At 39.5% G+C, this 21,080-nt stretch overlaps 1 protein-coding gene across 1 annotated transcript; it reads right to left on the bottom strand.

Moving 5' to 3' along the window:
• Window positions 1–2,767: 2,767 nt before the first annotated feature.
• rp9 (RP9 pre-mRNA splicing factor) lies at window positions 2,768–19,828 on the bottom strand. Its single transcript, XM_080443351.1, has 6 exons — window positions 19,568–19,828; window positions 17,953–17,983; window positions 15,863–15,992; window positions 11,846–11,937; window positions 9,745–9,806; window positions 2,768–4,214 (listed from the first exon to the last, which is right to left on the bottom strand). Exons 1-6 carry the CDS (start codon window positions 19,738–19,740, stop codon window positions 4,001–4,003), a joined length of 702 nt encoding a protein of 233 aa, XP_080299477.1. The 5' UTR covers window positions 19,741–19,828; the 3' UTR covers window positions 2,768–4,000.
• Between the last annotated feature and the right edge of the window lie 1,252 nt (window positions 19,829–21,080).

Raw genomic sequence — 21,080 nt, 5'->3', positions numbered from 1 at the left:
CTTTTTTAAAGCTAAAGTTTTTAACGCAAATCTTTGCTTCTGGGGATTTTACAAATGTCTTCTAAATCCAAATTTTTCCCTAAAGTTTTTTTCTTTCTTTTTTTCCAAATTATGTAGCTATATTATCAATGGTTTTAAAACTTTTTTCATGTCAAGGACCACCAAAATAATGTATTTGTCCGCAGAACCCCTCCCATCTAAAAATCTTTGTTCCAGGGACCCCCAGAAGCAAAGATTAGAGTTAAAAATGTATATAAATTGCAGATTTGCAGATGTATATAAAGAAATGCATATAAAAAATAGCAGATCTACAAGCTCATAGCGCGGCACTTGGTGCCGCGCTATGAGCTTGTAGATCTGCTATTTTTGAATAGCCCAAAGAAATCTTAAAATGACACAGATGCTACAGTACTACAGTATGCTTCCTGAAAGCTGCCAACGGAAGCATGTCATCATCTCTTTGTCATTTCGGTTCACGAAGATATATTACAAAATATCTTTAAATGTATATATTTTTTATTTCCATCTCTGCTGAGCAACAAGCTAGATATTGTTGCAGTCGGGCAGAAACCTCGTATCTCTTTTGTTAAAAAAAAAACTACGTTTTGGCGAATTAACGCCCTACTTAACTCTATAAACGCCATTGACTCGAAAACGCGGCAATTGCTACTTAATCCACCCCCGCCGTTGACGCGTTGGATGCGTGTTCATTGTTTAATCTCTGATTGCGCTATGCTGCTTAATATTCAATGTTATTTTCGAGTTCCACTTACTTCACCCACATCTTCATCCGGTTTCATGACCTGGGTTCCGTTTCCGGTTTTTGATTCTTTTTCCCCGGTCATTTTCGTCCAGAATAGGTAAACAAACGGTTTTTCACACAGTATAACAAACGAACGGACATGTTCTCTTCTATAATCTATGGTCTGGGTGACGATCAGTCATCGCCGTCGTGTATCACATCGTAATTTTGGCCGATCGGACAATCTGAGCCAACGTCACATCCGTTTTGATGCATTTGACTGTTTAACTGTGTGTGTGGGATGCGAGCTGTCATGACAGCTGATCAAGCTGTCATGTGCTGCTCTCTAGTGGCGGATTTGTGCTCTGTCTTTAACAAAAACACTGATAATCTATTTCCAGGAAAAATTACAAAATATAAAAATAAAAAACACGAAAATTGCTGGCAATGGGGGAGTACTTTATGAAAATACTCTGGCAGTCAAAGAGTTAATCATACAGGAGTGTGGCACAAAAGCAGTGAAAATAGCCCGATCTACAAGCTCTACAAGCTCACAATGTGTGAGCTTGTAGATCGGCTATTTTCACTATTTAAAAAAAAATGCTTTTAAAATTAAGATAAAATAATAAAAAAAAATTGGACATACAGTACAAGGTTTCGACCCGACAGCAACGATATGTATGAATAATTTGATTTACAGTAGGACAAATGTATGCATTTTCAGTGCTTCCGTTTGCACTAATAATGACAGAAGCATTTATAACATTGTGTTTTGAGTCAACAGCCTTTTTAGTCCCGAGAGAGAGAGATTATGAGTCTATTAACCCTTTAAGACCGGGAACGCATCTGTGTAATTTTTTTTATTTCTTTTGGCTATTCAAAAATAGCAGATCTACAAGCTCGTAGAGTGCCGCGCTACGAGCTTCTAGATCTACTATTTTTGAAAAATCTGTGCAAATCTTTGAGTATATATACATTTTTAAAGCAAACATTTTTAACTCAAATCTTTTCTTCTGGGGATTCTACAAATGTCTTCTAAATCCTACGTTTTTTTGAAAAACGTTTGTTTCTAAATCAGTGGTTCTCAAGGACCCCCAAAAGTATATGTATTTGGCCGCGAACCCCCACATCTCAAAATGTTTTGTTCCAGGGACCCCCCAGAAGCAAAGACTTGAGTTAAAAATGTTTGCTTGAAAAAAATATGTAGATTCAAAGATTTGACAACATTTTTATGATTTCCTTTCAAAAATAGCAGATCTACGAGTGCCGCGCTACGAGCCAAAGTATAAAATAATGGTTAAAGTGGTTACACAGATGAGTTCCCAGTCAAAATGTGTTAAGACGACCAGTTCAGTTCACGTCACAGATCCAATGCCTTCCGGTAACGCATGCCATGCGACGCATGCCTCTTTAAGCATGCAGCCTCTCCATTGGATCTAATGGCAACCCGCGACCTAACGGGGCAACGTTGCAATGCATGAAGGGATGAGTCATGCACAGGGAGACATTATACACTCAGTTCCTTCCATCCAGTACGCAGAGGGAAAAAAAACACCAGGAGGTGGCGCTATACATACAGCACAATGGCTGCTACTAAGGTTGGGATCCTTAAAAAAGGATCGTAAAAGCGATTCCAGGTTCCTTAACGATTCCCTCTCCATAACGGTCCCGATTCCTTAACGGGTCCCCTTGAAACGATTCCGATAGGGGTTTACCAAATGAACCCCTTGCAGGTCTGTAAACTCTTATGGTACAGTCCTTGAAGTTAGAGAACCGTTACCCAATATTGTAAATTGTATACGTCGAGTTCCACCCGATAACCAGCTCTGACAGTCAGTGGTGATTAAAAACCTGGTTCTGGTTTCAAATGTGATCAAAACCGGTTCCGTTTCCTCAATGTTCCATCCGGGTTCTGGATCCCAACTCTAGCTGCTAGCCCCCCCCCCCCCCAGTTCTAGTTAGTGCATATAATACTATACAAGTACAGTATATATATGTCACAGGGTGAATGGAGATCCAGGGTGATTGAAGACAGAGCGCTCGTTTTTAGGCACGGGGCTTCGGGCGAGGCGGGGCTTTTCGAGACAGGGTTTATTAGCGAGGCTCGCGAGGAGGAGAAGGAGTGTGAGCTTGTAGATCTGCTATTTTCAAAAGAAGGAGGACGCGGCGCTGCGAGGCGGGGGTTTATTATGCGAGGCTCGCGAGGAGGAGGAGCTCCTCCTCCTCCTTCTCCTTCTCCTCCTCCGAGGAGGAGAAGGAGAACGCGGCGCCAAGAGGCGGGGCTTTGATGCGACGCGGACCTGTCTTTTGTTGTTCCCCCCCACATAGCAACCAGGAAGCTACGCTAGGGGAGCGCTGAACACACGTTCACACGCACACGCACACGCTTGTCCATGACGGAGGCGCGCCGCCTTAGTAGAGCTTGAGGCCGAGGAGGCGCGCCCTCGCGCCTCCAGGCGCGAGTGCCCGCGCTGACCGGCCGATGCTCTACTAGTCGACACAGCGCCGTTCGAGTTGTAAACCGATAGGGACAGAATAGTTCTTTTCATGGATCACTGTGTGCGTGTGTGTGTGTGTGTGTGTGTGTGTGTGTGTGTGTGTGTGTGTGTGTCAGGGAGAAACTAAAACAAAAGCCAGCAGAACACAATAAAAGTATCTTAACAGTCCATTGAAAGCATGAGCACGTGTGCGTGCGCGCGCATGTGTGTGTGTGACTGTGTGTGTGTGGGAGGTCGCGGCCATATGTGCTTGTGCACAAGCCTGGCTTGTGGCTCCCTCTAGTGTTTCTTCTACAGAATTGCTGGGTGGGTAAAAACGAGCGAGCCTTCTTCAATCACCCTGGTTCTCCATTCACCCTGTAACATATATACTAGCTAGCAGCATGCTACTGTGCATGCTGCTACTGCCTCCTAGAGGATGGGAGTGTACAGTACACAGGCCCAACCAGCAGCCTGGCTTCCTAACAGTGGAGTCAGTCAGTCAGTATAGTGGTGGGGGGAAAAAAACGTTCATTTCAGTGAACGAACGATTTCGTTCGCGGCAATGATTCGTTCAAATGATTCGTTCGCGTTCAGTAGCGCTATTTTCCAGTGAAAAAAACACCATCGTCCTGTGTACGGGGGGGAGGGGGGAGGGGGGGGGGCAGAACGATAGCGTGAACGCAACAGTTTCAGGAAGTGAACGAGCTCGTTCACGTTCGCGGCAATGAACTAGTTCTTTTGAACGAATCGAGATCACGAACGGAACGACCCGTCACCGTCAGTCAGAGTCCGAGCGGTCGCCCGCCTTGGACGACTTGTGCTTTCTCTTCTTCTTTTTCTTCTTCTTCTCTTTCTTCTTCTTCTTCTCCTTCTCCTTGCCCTTCTTACTCTTCTTGCGGTGGTGAGAGGAGGAGGAGGAGGAGCTGTCAGAGTCAGAGGACGAGGAGGAGGAGGAGGTGCTGTCCTGGAGGAGCTGCTGAAGCTGCTGGATCCTGAGGGGAGAGAGAGAGAGAGAGAGAGAGAGAGAGAGACACAGAGGGAGGGAGAGAGAGAGCGAGGGAGAGGAGAGAGAGAGAGAGAGAGAGAGAGAGAGAGAGAGAGAGAGAGAGAGAGAGAGGTCACCATCATGAAGGTTTACTTGATGAATTTTCACACAAGCAGTGGTGGAAAAAGTACTCAAATGTCTTACTTAACCCTTTAAGACCTGAGGTGATTCTTAAAAATGTTTTCTAAATCCAATTTTTTTTTTGAAAAAAAAACAAAAAAAAATGTTTTCAAGATTTTTCAAAAATAGCAGATCTACAAGCTCATAGCGCGGCACTCGGTGCCGCGCTATGAGCTTGTATATCTGCTATTTTTGAATAGCCAAAGAAATCTAAAGTGACACAGATGCGTTCCAGGTATTAATGGGTTAAGTAAAAGTATCAATACTGCAATGTAGAAGTACTCTGTTACAAGTAAAAGTCTGGTGTCCAAAATGTACTATACTATAAGTATTGGTATCAAAATGTACTTAAAGTACCAAAAGTAAAAGTGCTGAAATGTTTGAAAATAGTAGATCTACAAGCTCACAACGCGCCGCGATACCGCAATGTAGAAACAAGTGTTACAAGTAAAAAAGTCTGGTATAAAAAAATTACTTGAGTAAAAGTGCAAAAGTACAGGCATCATAATATACTTAAAATATACCATTAAATGTCCCCTTTCAGAAGTTCAATCCTTTGAAAATAGCCGATCTACAAGCTCGCGACACGTTGTGAGCTTGTAGATCGGCTCTTTTCAAAAAGGCAAAGTATATAGAGGGCTGGTTGATGTATGTTTTATTTACTAGTTACTTCAAAGTAACTAGTAACTAAAGCTTTCAAAGAATTGCAGTGGAGTAAAAAGTGCAATATTTGCCTCTGAGAAGCAGTGGAGTAGAAGTAAAAGTATTGAAAATTGGAAATACTCAAGTTAAGTAAAAAATACCTCAATTTTACTTTCAAAATATTTCACTTAAAAAAAAATGCATCATTTTATCGTCTACCCACGCTTTTGTGAGCCTCCTAGACAGGTTTTAAGTTGCTTGATTCAGTATCTAATTTTACATTAACATTTTATCAGACACGGCCCCTTCCTATACAAATCCATTGTAACTTCAAACTCTATTTATCGAAAACACCCGTCCTTGGTTCTGGTGACTGATATTGCCCTCCTAATACGTGAGGGGGCCGTGTTATTTCGATTACATTTTTCATTTATTTTATTTAATTTTTGAATTGTATTTTTTTTTTTCCCCCCCCAAAAATATAAAAAATAAAATAAATAAGTAATAGAAAAAACACGGTCTCCTCACGTATTAGGAGGACAACATCAGTCACCAGAAACAAAGACGGGTGTTTCCGATTAATCTAACATGGATAAAATTGAGTTTGAAGTTACAATGGGTTTGTATAGGAAGGGGGCGTGTCTGATAAAAATGAATATCAAATATCTAAACACTGAATAAAGCAACTTAAAAACTGTCTGCGGTGCTCCCAATAGCCTGAGTGGACCATAAAATGACCCAAAATTTGTTTAAGCCATTAAGACCAGAAGCCGATTCTACAAATGTCTCATATAAATCCCAACAGTTTTCTGAAAAAAACATATGTTTCTATATCAGTGGTGCGCAAACTTTTTCATGTCAAGGACCCCCAAAATTATATGTATTTTGCCGCGGACCCCCATCTCAAAATATGTTGTTCCAGGGACCCCCCAGAAGCAAGGATTTGAGTTAAAAAATGTTTAAAAGAATATAAATATATTAATTTGCACACATTTTCTCAATTTTTCAAAAATAGCAGATCTACAAGCTCATAGCGCGGCACTCGGTGCCGCGCTATGAGCTTGTAGATATGCTATTTTTGAATAGCCAAAGTGTAAAATAATTCTTTTTTTAAGCTCAAATCAAAAAGTGACACAGATGCGTCCCAGGTGTTAATGGGTTAAAAGTGAAATATCCCTTTAAAGTACAGTACTTAGTCACGTTCCACCACTGATTAAGATCTCTATTGTGCTTTGGAGAATGTGATACGTGGCCTGGGGTTATAAAAGCAGAGTAAACGGGGGCTCACTGGGGTTGAGATGAGATCACGTACCCGCAGGAACGCAGGACCCGAGCTGCTGTTCCATAAAATATCTAAAATATGTTTTCGTAAAAAAAAATGGAGAAGAAACCGTCCCATTCAGAAAGGTGTGGAGTGCCTGTTTCCTTGAATTAAGACGCTGGTTTCACAGCTGGTGGAAAACTGACGACTGTTGAAGGCATGTGCAAGAATATCATGTGGTTGACGGTTTGAGCGCTGAAGGATTTCCCCTGGGGCTGAAGTGGACACTCAATGCAGCCTTTACAGCGCTCCAACCAGTCGTGTAAAGTAACTGAGTACATTTACTTAAGTACTGTACTTAAGTACAATTTTGAGGTACGTGTACTTCACTTGAGTATTTCCAATTTCCAATACTTTTACTCCACTACATCTCAGAGGCAAATATTGTACTTTTACTACACTACAATTATTTGAAAACTTTAGTTACTAGTTACTTACGCGTTGGGAGTTTGTAGATCTGCTATTTTCAAATATTTAAGTACTTTTACTTTTGGTACTTTAAGTACATTTTGATTCCAATACTTTTGTACTTTTACTGAAGTACATTTTTAATTCTGGATTTTTACTTGTAACAGAGTATTTCTATATTGCAGTATTGGTACTTTTACTTAAGTCAATAATTTGAGTACTTTTTCCAGCACTGGCTCCAACTATGCTGCCCCCAAAATGTGGAAGAATGAGCTACCAAAATACATAGAGAGGATCTCCACTTCCTACCCAAACACTAAACTAAACCTAAAATAATTCCTGTCCTTAAAATACAAGTGAACATAGTTTAAAGGGATAGTTCACCCCCAAAAAAATATTTTTTTCCTATCGATTAGTCACCCCATGGTAGACTGCCCTCGCGTGTCTCATATCTGGCATAGAGGGGCGGGTTCAAAATCTCCGGAGAAAAATTCCGCTGGATCCCATTGGTTCATCAATCTGTCCGTCAGCCCCCCCTTCGTGAACCCTAACTAAAGTATCAATCCCATACAATAGAACGAGATTTTCTTTCAAACAAATACGTTTTTTTTTTAGAAGCTTAGCAGAGCAGCTGCTTTTGTTTAACAAACCCCCCCCCCCCCTCTCTCTCCATCGACCACAGGGGGAAGCAAAACCGTCTCTGTCAGGGACGGAAACCTCATAATATGTCCCAAAAAAAAAGAAGTTACTTTTAAGGATTCAAATATAGCAAAAGTAGCAGATCTACGACCTCGAAACGCATCGCTTGTAGATCTGCTACTTTTTGTGTGACGCTGTAGTATGATCGAGTAGGGCTTTAATTTAAACACGGTTAAAATACGGAGATAAGAGGTTTCTGCCCCGACAGCAACGAAATGCTGTGTCCTCCACATGCATGTTAGGATCATACGCTCTCATACTCATATTATCATAACAACAGTGCTCTCTGCCAAGATCAATGTGGCAGAGATTTACACACGCCTTTAAAACACATGCACTGGCCTCTGAGTCACCTCTGTGTTAGTTCACACATAAACACACCAGAGGTGGAAAAATTACTCAAAATGTTTTACTTAAGTAAATGTATCAATACTGCAATGTAGAAGTACTCCGTTACCAATCTGGGAACGCATCGCCAAATAAAAAGGAAAAACAGCGCCCTCTGCTGTGTTTTACTTATTCACTTGGCTCTGGGACAAGCTCAACGGAGCACCCGTGCTCAGGGAAACCGGGGTTTTTGGTCTGCCCTCAGCCTTTCACTTCCGGTGGTGCGACTATGTTTTAATTCCCACTAACAATATTTCTCCACGGAACACTAATTCTCCCAAAGAACATGGATGGTTTTGGTTATAAGCCCACTTGTTTCTATGATGAAAGAGCAATTTAAACTGTCACTAACTTTCCGTGGTCTTGTCGGCTTCGAGGACGCTATTGTTAAATGAGTTTCGGTTTGTTTCTAGTGGGGGAGGAACGGCACACACGTAAATCCCGCCCACTACATTTGATTGGGTAAAGCGCGGCCTGCTTCCTGAGCTGATAGCACGCCCACTTGTAACCAATGCGCACCGGTTGTCAACACGGCTACCGACAGATTCAAACGCAGAATCTGTTCTACGCAGAATCTGTTCTTGAGAGATTACTCCGTTACAAGTCCTGAATTAAAAATGTACTTGAGTAAAAGTAAAAAACAAAAGTATTAGTAGCAAAATGTACTTAAAGTATCAAAAGTAGAAGTGATGAAATGTTTGAAAATAGCAGATCTACAAGCTCACAACGCGTCGCATCTATTTTCAAATAGCCTAGGTGTAACATAGGGCTAAAGTATGTTTTATAATGTAACAATTTATATCTGCAAAGTAACTAGTAACTAACGTTTTCAAATAATTGTAGTGCAGTAAAAGTGCAATATTTGACTCTGAGATGTAGTGGAGTAGAAGTAAAAGTATCAACAATTGGAAATACTCCGGTAAAGTAAAAGTACCTCAAAATTGGACCTAAGTACAGTACTTGAGTAAATGTACTTAGTTACTTTAGACCACTGCTCCTTACACTCCTGTGGACCAGACCAGCCCAGTCCGAAATATATAACACGAATGTCATAATAGGTGAACATTTGGCACACACAAAAAAGCAGATCTACAAGCTCACACCGCGTTGCGATGCATTGTGAGCTTGTAGATATGCCATTTTTAGAGAGATTTAACGTGTCATTTTAGATTTATTTGGCTATTCAAAAATAGCAGATCTACAAGCTCATAGCGCGGCACCGAGTGCCGCACTATGAGCTTGTAGATCTACTATTTTCTATTTTTTTTTGCAAATCTTTGAATATATATATATTTTTAAAGCGAACATTTGTAACTCAAATCTTTGCTTCTGGGGGTCCCTGGAACAACATATTTCGAGATGGGGGTCGGCGGCCAAATACATATAATTTTGGGGGTCCTTGACCCAACCACTGATTATAGAAACATAGTTTTTTTTTTAAATAACTGATTTAGAAGACATTTTGTAGAATCGGACACAGGTCTAAAATGGGCTAAAAGAGATTTGATGTGGGATCCTGGGGGACCCCCAGTCAACAAAATATGTAGGGTTGAAATGGTTTAAGTGTATGATCCAATTCTGTGAAAATGGTCATATAATCTGCTAACATATGACATTCCTCTATGAGCTGGCATTGGGCGCTGTGGATTTTCTGGAAACCATTCCGGTCGTCAGTTCCCAGTGTGTGTGTGTGTGTGTGTGTGTGTGTGTGTGCGTGTGGGGGGGGGGGGGGGGTGATGACAGGTGTTACATTTTCATTGGCTGCTCTCGGTGCACTTTGCAAAAAGCAGCTGTTTGTTTTGGACAAATTGAACAAAAGGGGGGATGTGAATAATACAACGGCATGCTTTGCTTCCACAAAAAAAAAAAAAAACACATAAAAACCAGGATGTACCCGTACCTGCTTTCCTTCTCGTTCCTTCTGTTCTCCCGAATCAGGTCGTACATGGGGTCTTCGTGGGCCTGGGGGGCGACGAAACAAACACAATGCAATCTGTCATTTAGTTGCTGTCGGGGGCAGAAACCCTCTCATATCCATATTCCACAAAAAAAAATCCCCTCCCGTAAATTAATCAATTAAGACCTGAAGCCGATTCTACAAATCCCAACAGTTTTCTGAAAAACAAATGTTTCTATATCAGTGGTTCTCAACATTTTTTCATGTCAAGGACCCCCAACATTATATGCATTTGGCCGCCGACCCCCATCTCAAAATATGTTGTTCCAGGGACCCCCAGAAGCAAAGATTTTAGTTAAAAATGTTCGCTTTAAAACAATATATATTCAAAGATTTGCACACATTTTCAAGTTTTTTCAAAAATAGCAGATCTACAAGCTTGTAAGCCTATACTAGCGTTGAATAGCCAAAGTGTAAAATAATGTTTTTTTTAGCTCAAATCTAAAATGCAGTCTTAATGGGTTAACACCCTACTTGATCATACTAACAGCGTCACACAAAAGCATCAGATCTACAAGCTCTGCTACTTTAGCAATTATTTTTTTATTCGAATCCTGAAACAGTTTTGGACATATGAGGTTTCCACCCGACAGAGACGATTTAGTTTTCCCAAGATTTTTTTTAATTTAATGTTTTACATCGGGGCACATACAGTAGGGTGTTACTAACATAACAGACACCACTGTGTGTGTGTGTGTGTGTGTGTGTGTGTGTGTGTGTGTGTGTGTGTGTGTGTGTGTGCAATGTGCATCAGCGTCAGGATATTAATTCCTTTCAGCTCAACACATTTTGAACATTGTATGTCCCGCCCGGTCAGCACATTTTTTTAAATGCACAGAGTCTCCTCCGTCGTGGCGAGATAAAGCAAATATGATCCAGCTGTACTTATGGTAATCATTGCAGAGGTACAGTAGTGAATACACGGTAGGAAAGGAGACAGCTAGCGGAAGGTGATTGCATTCCGGGAGCACTGAAACATGCTGCGCGCGTGTGTGTGTGTGTGTGTGTGTGTGCGTGTGTGTGTGTGTGTGTGCATGCCTGCACCTCATATGTTCCACAGACAGTGTGCACCCAGCCCAGCACGCTCCAAAGCAACGGTTAACCCGTTCAATCCGTGAATACATCTCTGTCATTTTTAGATTTCTTTGGCTATTCAAAAATAGCAGATATACAAGCTCATAGCGCCCAATAATAGCCTATTATTGGGCAATAACCCGCTTTCTTGGAGACGCTGCTGTGCCAGAAGCGCTTCCCTTAAAACGGCATAAAAATAAAGGGCAGGAGGATAATAATAATGGCATGAAAACAATGGCAATTTTTTTTATAGGTAAACATCGACTAGTGGGCTACCACTGGGTCAAATTAGTGGACCAGTAAAAATCTCTAGTCGTGAAAGCCCTATACGACGGTGCACAACGTAGCCCCGATCTACAAGCGTTGTGATGCATTGTGTGAGCTTATAGATGAGCTTATAGATCGGTTATACTTTCAGGGAGTGATGACACCGCTGTATGAGGCAGTGATACGTCTGACCTCAGCGGCTGAGTGACCACACTGAGACGTCTTTAGAAATCAGGGTCATTTTTTCCTTTTTTTTCCCTCGCATTTCAAACTACCTAGGACAGGGGTCTTCAACAGGGGGTCCTCAGAGTTACTAAAGGGGGTCCGCCAAATCTTTGTGTGATAGGGTTTTTTTTTATTTTACCTTAACCACTTTAGCCAAAAAATTGTTATAGGTGTAGAGGGGGAAAAAAGAGCAGCAAATGTTTATCTGACTGAAACACAATTTTATACAATATAGAGGGGGTCCCTGCTTCATCTCTCTCTCAGCTAGTGGGTCCTTGGCCTGAAAAGGTTGAAGACCCCTGACCTAGGAATGTGGTTGATTTTTTTTGTTGCTATTTAGACTTGACAAAACCAATCCGATTCCAATCCGGGTAGAAACAAAAATGGGATTTGGCCTTAACCGACTTAAAAAAAATATATACCACGTCCTTCACACAGGTGGTTTCCTTCTGTTGCGGGGCCATGAACAAAAACTCACCACTCTGAACTGCTCCAGCTTCTGGTTGCCTTTGATAAAGAAGGGACACTCTCTGTCTCCCGTCCTGTGGCCGTAGTGCTTGCATCTCCAGCCTGAGGGCGAGAAGGTTTTACACTAGGTTTTACAGTACTTCCATGTACTGTTATGTACTGTCATGTACTATTCTCATGTCTTTCTAAATAAACTACATCAATCAATCAAACACATTAACCCTTAAGACCGGCACCGAGTGCAGCACTATGAGCTTGTAGATCTGCTATCTAGCGAACATTTTCTACTCAAATATTTGCTTCTGGGGGGTCCCTGGAACAACATATTTTGAGATTGGGGTCCGCGGTCAAATGCATATCATTTTGGGGATCCTTGATATGAAAAAGTTTGAGAACCACTGATTATAGCAACATATGTTTTTTTCCCCACAAGCAAAGATTTTAGTTAAAATGTTCGCTTTAAAAAAAAAATAAAAAAAAATATATATATATATATATATATATATATATATATAGAGCCTCAGTGATTAGCACCCATCAGGGGATCGATCATACTGGAGATAAATATTCTGTGACTACTTTAAAAAAGTTAGAAAAATCGAAGAAAAAAAAAAACCTGGCAGAAGCTAAAAAAAAAAGTATGCATAGTACCTGGCAGTGATAGTGTTATTAACTACTTTTGCTGGGGGGACCCCCTGGAACCTCCCCCCAAAGGTGGACCCCCGGACCCCCACTTTGAGAAACAAAGTGTTTTACAACATTTGCTGGTATGCGGTATTTTTTTCCTCAAATAGTCTTCAGCAGTGCAGTGCGGTGTGTGCCCCTCCCCCCCCCCCTCCCCAAGATGACACATACGGTGAAAACCTTTGTATGAATTTGAAGAGAATCATATTAACCCATTTAGACTGGGAGAGCATCTTGTGTCTTTTTCCATTTCCTTGGCTATTAAAATAAAATAGGAGATATGCAAGCTCATAGCTCGGCACCGAGTGCCGCGCTATGAGCTTGCATATCTGCTATTTTATTTTGAAAAAAATCATGAACATTTTCGAACTCCAATCTGTGCTTCCGGGGGTCCCTGGAACAACATATTTTGAGATGGGGGTCCACGGACAAATACATATATGATTTTGGGGGTCCTTGACGTGGAAAAGTTGGAGCACCACTGATATAGCAACATGTTAGGATTTAGAACACATTTTTAGATATGTATTTGGCCGTGGACCCCCCATCTCAAAATGTTTTGTTCCAGGGACCCCCATGAAGCAAAGATTTTTGCACAAATGTTCATGATTTTTCAAAAATAGCAGATCTACAAGCTTGTAGATGTGCATTTTTTGGAATAGCCAAAGAAATTTAAGAATGACACAGATGCTTTCCTGGTCTTAATGGGTTAATGGCAATGTTCTTCTCGCCTGAACGTGATGATTGACAACTCGACACGCGTGACTCAACGCTCACACAAAAAGATGTAGAGGCGACAGGGCAATCTGTGACTCAATAGGAAAAACTGCAATAATATATCATCATAATTTCTGACACATCAACGAAGAACAAAAACGTCCTGAAGCCGATTCTACAAATGTCTTCTAAATCCCAAAAGTATTCTGAAAAAAACCTATGTTTCTATATCAGTGGTGCTCAAACTTTTTCATGTCAAGGACCCCGAAAATTATATGTATTTGGCCGCCGACCCCTATCTCTGCTATTTTTGAGAAATCCTGAACATTTTTGCAAATCTTCAAATTTATATTTTTTCAACTCAAATCTTTGCTTCTGGGGGGGGGTCCCTGGAACAACATATTTTGAGATGGGGGTCCGTGGCCAAATACATATCATTTTGAGGTCCTTGACATGAAAAAGTTTGAGAACCACTGACATAGTAATACAAGTTTTTTCAAAAAGCTGTTAGGATTTAGAAGACATTTTGTAGAATCGGCCTCAGGTCTTAATGGGTTAAAGATGGATCACACACTCAAATTCAAACATTTGTGTTCAGAGTATGGAGTGGACAGAAATCAGCCATTCAGATCCCACCACGGAGGGACAAACGCCAGCTTTTTGACTGAGCCCTGTCTGTCTTTGTGTCGTAATGACTTACCAAGACGAACGCTGCCCACGTACCCATGCCAACCAGTGGGATGAGGAGGGGAATTAATGGGCACAAATAATGCCAGGCTTTGTTTAGGGTTAAAAGGACAGAAATTAACCCGTTCAGACCGGATCTGTGTCATTTTAGATTTTAGCTATAACCATTATTTTATACTTTGGGCTATTAAAAAATAGCAGACATACAAGCTCATAGCGCGGCACCGAGTGCCGCGCTATGAGCTTGTAGATCTGCTATTTTTGAAAAATTATGCTTTTTTTGGCAAATCTTTGAATATATATATTTTTAAGCAAACATTTGTAACTCAAATCTTTGCTTTTGGGGTGGGGGAGGGGTCCCTGGAACAAAATATTTTTAGATGGGGTCCGCGGCCAAATACATATCATTTTGGGTGGTCCTTGACATGATATATGACATGATATATGACATGATATATGGCAAAATACGTTTTTTTTCAAGATTTAGAAGACAAGAAGCAAACATTTGAGTTTTAAAAACATCGCTTTAACAATGTATATATATATTCAAAGATTTGCACAGATTTTCACGATAAAAAATAAATAAATAGCAGATATACAGGTTCATAGCGCAGCACTCGGTGCCACGCTATGAGCTTGTATATCTGCTATTTTTGAAATGCCAAATAAATCTTAAAATGACACAGATGCGTTCCCGGGGCAGCAGTCTACTCTGCACCATGTTTCTTTTCTAGTCTATCTGGCAGAATCTTCAGGGTGGATAACAGGGTACAGACTGAGGCATGATTAGACACTACTCCTGCTTGTTAACACTCGTCACCTCTCACTTCATCCTCGTTACATTAATGCTTCCTCCAGGGTTCATGAAACTTTGTGGTCCAAGTCAATGAGAGGAGACTTTCTCTTTCTCGCTAAGGATGTTAGGAAATATATCCAGTTTGAGAGTATCAGTGGTGGAAAATAACTTTCCTCTCTCTCGGCACTCATGTGTAATAATGCTTGAGTTGCTGACACACACACACAACCCCCGAAAAATCACATCCCACAGCCAGGCCCACACCCTGCTAACTACAGCAATTAGAACCATGTCAAAGTGTCAGTAGTGGGGTGCTCATGAGACCAATTTGGTGACTTGTGACTGAGAACTAACAGGACACAGAACTACCTCAATGCAACCTCTGAGGGATGTTGTTTTAACCCAAGGCCCGGGAACGCATCCATGTCATTTTAGATTTCTTTGGCTATTCAAAAATAGCAGATCTACAAGCTCATAGCACGTCGTGAATATTTGTGCAAATCTTTGAATATATATATATATATATATATATATATATATATATATATATATATATATATATTTTTTTTTTAAGGCAAACATTTGTAACTCAAATCTTTGCTTCTGGGGAATTCTACAAATGTATTCTAAATTCTCTATAATTTTTTTTATCCCACGATTTTGTAACCCCTTTTCACCCGGTGCCAATTAATTACACCCGGAGCCGAGCTCATGCCTCCTTCAATGCATGAGAGCCAACTGACCTTCTTGTCACCTGACAGGGGGAAGTTTCCCTGGTAGGACGTAGCACGTGGAAGGAACACGTTATTCCAACCAGTTCCCTTCCCCTCCATCAGGTGCCCCGGCTGGCCAGGGGGAGGCAGTATAGAGACCAGGATTACTACATGTTTTTGTGAGGGTATTAACTACCCTAGGAGACACGGGGAGAACATGCAAACTCCACACAGAGTAGGGCCTTTTGCCAACCCCACCTTGGGTATGGGCGCTGATGACGCGGAGGCGAAGACACGCCCCCCCCCCCCAGTGCCCACAGCGTCCCCGGCGGGAATCGAACCCAGGACCTTCTAGCTGTGAGGCGACAGCACTACCGACTGCGCCACCTGAATTCTAAATTCTAAACCGTTTTTTGCTTGTTTTACTCACACTGCATGACCTTGACCTCCTTCCCCAGGGGCATCCACAGACCCTTGGTGGGCGCGTGGGCCAAGAAGTCCCTGGCGTCTTCATTGCCCGGGTCAGCGGGAATGCAGTCCTCCGGCTTCTCCTCGTTCTCCTGCAACAGCAACAACATCAAACCACGTCACAAGCATACTATTCTCTGAAGCAGTGGTGGAAAAAAATACTCAAAGTAAAGTAAAAGCATCAATACTGCAATGTTGAAGTACTCTGTTACAAGCAAAATAAGTCCGGAATTCAAAATTTACTTGAGTAAAAGTACAAAAGTATTAGTATCGAAATGTACTTAAAGTGCCAAAAGTAAAAGTACCGAAATGTTTGAAAATAGCCTGTCTAAAAGCTCACACGACGCGCTGTGAGCTTGTAGATCTGCTATTTTCATATAGCCTAGGTATAAAATAGGGCTAAAGTGGTTAATGTGTGTTTTATAATTTAATAATAATAATTTAAAGTATTAGTATCGAAATGTACTTAAAGTGCCAAAAGTAAAAGTACCGAAATGTTTGAAAATAGCCTGTCTAAAAGCTCACACGACGCGCTGTGAGCTTGTAGATCTGCTATTTTCATATAGCCTAGGTATAAAATAGGGCTAAAGTGGTTAATGTGTGTTTTATAATTTAATAATAATAATTTAAATCGGCAAAGTAACTAAAGTTTTCAAATAATATAATAACTGACAAAATAAATAAAAAATATGTTTTTATTATTATAATAAATAATAAATAATAAAATAAATAGCAGATCTACGAGCTCGTAGCACAGCACTCGGTGCCGCGCTATGAGCTTGTCTTCTATTTTTGAAAAGCCAAAGTATAAAATATTACTCAAATCTAAAAATGACACAGATGCAAAGTTTTCATATGTTCAGTCCTGCAATCATTCCGGGCCCCGTTAGGTAGGAGAATGTCGTCCCGTGTGAAGTAGGGTTGGTAACTTTCCTCAGAAATGAAATATTGGTCTTAAAAATTGGCAGATATTTGAATATATTTGATTATTATTATTATTATAAAAAAAAAATATATATAAAATTATGTAAAAAACTATGTATCAAGTGCTTGGATCCAATAAAACATATATTTTGTTTGTTTTTATAACTTGATACGTTGTTTTTTTGTATTGTCCCTGTCAAATAAACATGAAAAAATATATATATATATTCGAATATTAATTTTCATATTCGAATATACATATTTTCCCCATATTCGAGTAATATTCTAAATTTGAATATTAATTTACCAGCCCTAGTGTGAAGCTTGTGGAAAAGTAGAGATTATATTTTTTACAAAACACACTTTTTCTGCCCAGAACTTTCAAATGGATATGAAACTAGAGGACAATATCTGACCCCCAAGTCACAGCAATTAATTATTTGGGCGAGTACACGCCCAGCGCTACAACTTTTGATGTCGCCGCAATGACTCACCGACACAGGAGGGCATGGAAGTGATCTATGGAATACATAAAACCTGTGTAATATCACAGCCATTCTAGGGCTAATACCATGCCTAATATTTTAGTTGTCAATATGTTGATGAACTGAGTACATTGGACCACAATGGAAACAAATCCCCTAGAATTTTCTGTGTTATCCCTTTAGCCTTAAAAAATAAACTTTGTGCTGTTTACATTTCTGTCTAATAAAGTATTCAATCAATCAATAAAAACACCTTCAGGGGCAGCTTTTATGTACAAAAACTAGTAAATAAATGATGACTTAATACTGTAAAGGAACGTAGCGAATACAGCATGATGTTTGTAAACTAGCAGTGGTAGATGTGAACTTTAAGATTGAGCCAACTGCTTCATATGCCCCATTTCTTTAACCTAAACATGTTATTAATCATTTATAAACAAGCTTCCAGAGAGCATCAAGTGTGTGTACGGTACACAGTGAAGTAACCAAGGACATTTACTCAAGTACTGTACTTAAATATTTTTTTTAGGCAAACATGTTATCTGGTAATGCAAGAAACAGTGTCCAGGAATGTCTTTCTTTGTATTCATCCCCTTATTGAGCTTTTTTAATGTCTCTTCTTCACTGTGGCTCCGTACCGTACCTTTATGAGTCCAGGAGGAGGCTTCTCATAGCTGTAGGAAAGAGACAAGATATGAAATGAAATATTTACACATCATGAGTAAGAATGAAGACAGTCTCTGAAACTCAACATGCACAACCCTGGATACCCATACTCTATATATAAAGCAGTGAGAACATTGCATGCAGCAGCATGGCAGAATGTCTGGCACATTTATAATTAATAATAATAATAATAATAATAATAATAATAATAATAATAATAATAATAATAATAATATAAAGTAACTAAGTACTTGTACTCAAGTACTGTGCTTAGGTACAATTGTCATATTTTTACTTTACTTGAGTATTTCAAATTTTCAGTACTTTTACTTCTACTCAACTACATCTCAGAGGCAAATGTTGTACTTTTACTCCACTACAATTATCTGAAAACTTTAGTAACTAGTTACTTTGTAGATTTAGATTATTATTACAAAACATACATTAACCACTTCAGCTCTGTATACATTTCGGCCATTTGAAAATAACCGATCTAGATCTGCTATTTACTTCTAGTACTTTTTAAGTACATTTTGGTGCTAATACTTTTGTACTTTTACTCAAGCAAATTTAGAAATCCGGACGTTTACTTGTAACGGAGTATTTCTATATTGCAGTAATGATACTTTTACTTAAGTAATAAATGTGAGTACTTTTCCCACCACTGCATTGCTGACATTGACACTGACATCGATATCTGATTTTGAACATAGATCCATCTTTTGTGCTTGCTGCTCACTGAGTAGAATAGTTTATTATTGTTTTGTAAGAGTGTTTATATTGTATTATATAGGTCAAGAGGTTATTTATGACTGAATATACAGGTTTTGTAGCAGTTGTAGAAATATTAGACCTTAATTGTCGGATGTTTAAGCATGTTCTAATCATGTATACTTTACTTTAAAACATTTTCCAAACATTTAATTTAATTTAATTACATTTTGGGAAAAAAATAACACCGAGCTGCCCACTCTTACTTGGTGCCCACTCTACCTTAGTGCCCACTCTACCGTTAGAGCCTGCCCACCTATCCTGTTCACCCTCTACTTGCGATGTAAAATAGCAGATCTACAAGCTCACAACGCGCTGCATTGTGAGCTTGCATATTTGCTATTTTCTGTTAGCTATTTTTGAAAAGACACATTTTGTTGCATGAGAAGGTAGGTATATTTGAGCTATTTTCCTTATTTTTGGAAGGTTTTTGGACAATTCTCATCTTTAAATGACATAATAACACTTCCAATTTGGAAGTGTTTAAACTAAAGTGTGGACATTAAAAAAATAAACATAAAAAAATATTTAAAAATATATATATTAAAAAAATAACAAAACAAAATAAATACATATTAAAAATAAACCTTAAAATATATATTTTAAAATATATATTAAAAAAATTACAAATAATTTTGTTTTTACATTAAAACAATATATATTAAAAAAACACATTAAAAATGAAACATTAAAATAACATATGTAAAAAAAATAACACATTAAAAAATGTAATAATGTAATATATATATATATTTTTTAAATAAACATTACATTTTTTTGGGAAAAAAAACAAAAACTAAGTGCGGACATTATTGACTCACAAGGTCTCGACGTGCTTCAGTTTCTGAACCTCTTTCTCCAGTCTCTTAGCCTGTGTGAAGACTTTCTCTAAGTCGTGTTTGGACTCCTTGTGTCTCTTCTTGTGTTCTCCTCCTCCTCCTCCTCCTCTCCTCTCCTCCTCACGCTCTCGCCTTCGTTTCTTCCTGTCCGACATGATTGCATTTGAGTGTTTTTTAAGTAACAGCTGTTTTAACTGTTGTTGTTATTCTGCAGGAGGAGAGGAATGTATCTGACATGCTAACATGCTAACATGCTAACTAACTACACTAGCTTCCTGGTCCCGCCCCCTCGTGCTGCACTTCCTGTGTGTGTGTGTGTGTGTGTGTGTGTGTGTGTGTGTGTGTGTGTGTGTGTGTGTGTGTGTGTGTGTGCATGCGTGTGTGCGTGTGTGTGCGTGTGTGCGTGCGGAGTCTGTAGATCCCATAGCCCAGAAAGACCGCCGCGCTGTGATTGGCTGGTCACGGTGGTTGTCCATGGAGACGCTTTGCCTCAAAATGTGTCACTTTCTTGACAACAGTAGAACAGATGTAACCTATATATATATATATATATATATATATATATATATATATATATATATATATATATATATATATATATATATATATATATATATTAAAAATTAAAATGTAACCAAAGAATACAATTTTGTACGTTATTTGGAATACTGGAATACATTGTAGCAAATTAGACAATCATTTTCTCTCTCACACACACTCACACACACACTCACACACACGCACACGCACACGCACACGCACACACGCACACACACACACACACACACACACACACACACACACACACACACACACACACACACACACACACACACGTTTCTGGTGCCACTAGCCATTCACATTGTGATCGTCCCTCTGGGCGATGGGCTCTAGAGAGTAGCTCTCATTACTGTACTACTTTGGTCTGTGGTCATACACATGCTGAAATACACCACCACCTGCAGGACGCATGGAGTATTGCACCTTTCTGGATCTTATTTCATTATTTGTTCTTCTATTCTATTTTTCTTTTACTAAAGTAAAAAGTAGCAATAACACAATGTCGAAATACTCTGTCACAAGTAAAAGACCCGTATTCAAAATTTGAAAATGTAAAAGTACAAAGTTATTGGCATCAGATTCAGAATATACTTAACTACCCAAAGTACTCACAGTTTTCAAAAAATGTCAAAGTATTCCCCAAAAATAGCCGATCTACAAGCTCAGAATGTGTCGACACGTTGTGAGAATGTACATTGGCCATTTCCACACAGCCAAAGTATAAATTAGGGTTTAAGTGGTTTGTGTATTATTTTAATAATTAAGTTTATCTGCAAAGCAACTACTACTACTACTGTGTAATAAATGTCTTTAAATAAAAATTGTGGAGTAAACATTTGCCTCTGAGATCTAGTGGAGTAGAAGAACGAAGTATCAAGACATTGAAATACTCAAGTAAAGTAAAAAAAATACATACTTCATTACAGTGCAGTAC

The sequence above is a fragment of the Gymnoscopelus braueri genome (assembly GCF_963280865.1).
Source record: "Gymnoscopelus braueri genome assembly, chromosome: 11".
Taxonomy (NCBI): Eukaryota; Metazoa; Chordata; class Actinopteri; order Myctophiformes; family Myctophidae; genus Gymnoscopelus; species Gymnoscopelus braueri.
This window is presented reverse-complemented; position numbering and strand designations above follow the sequence as displayed.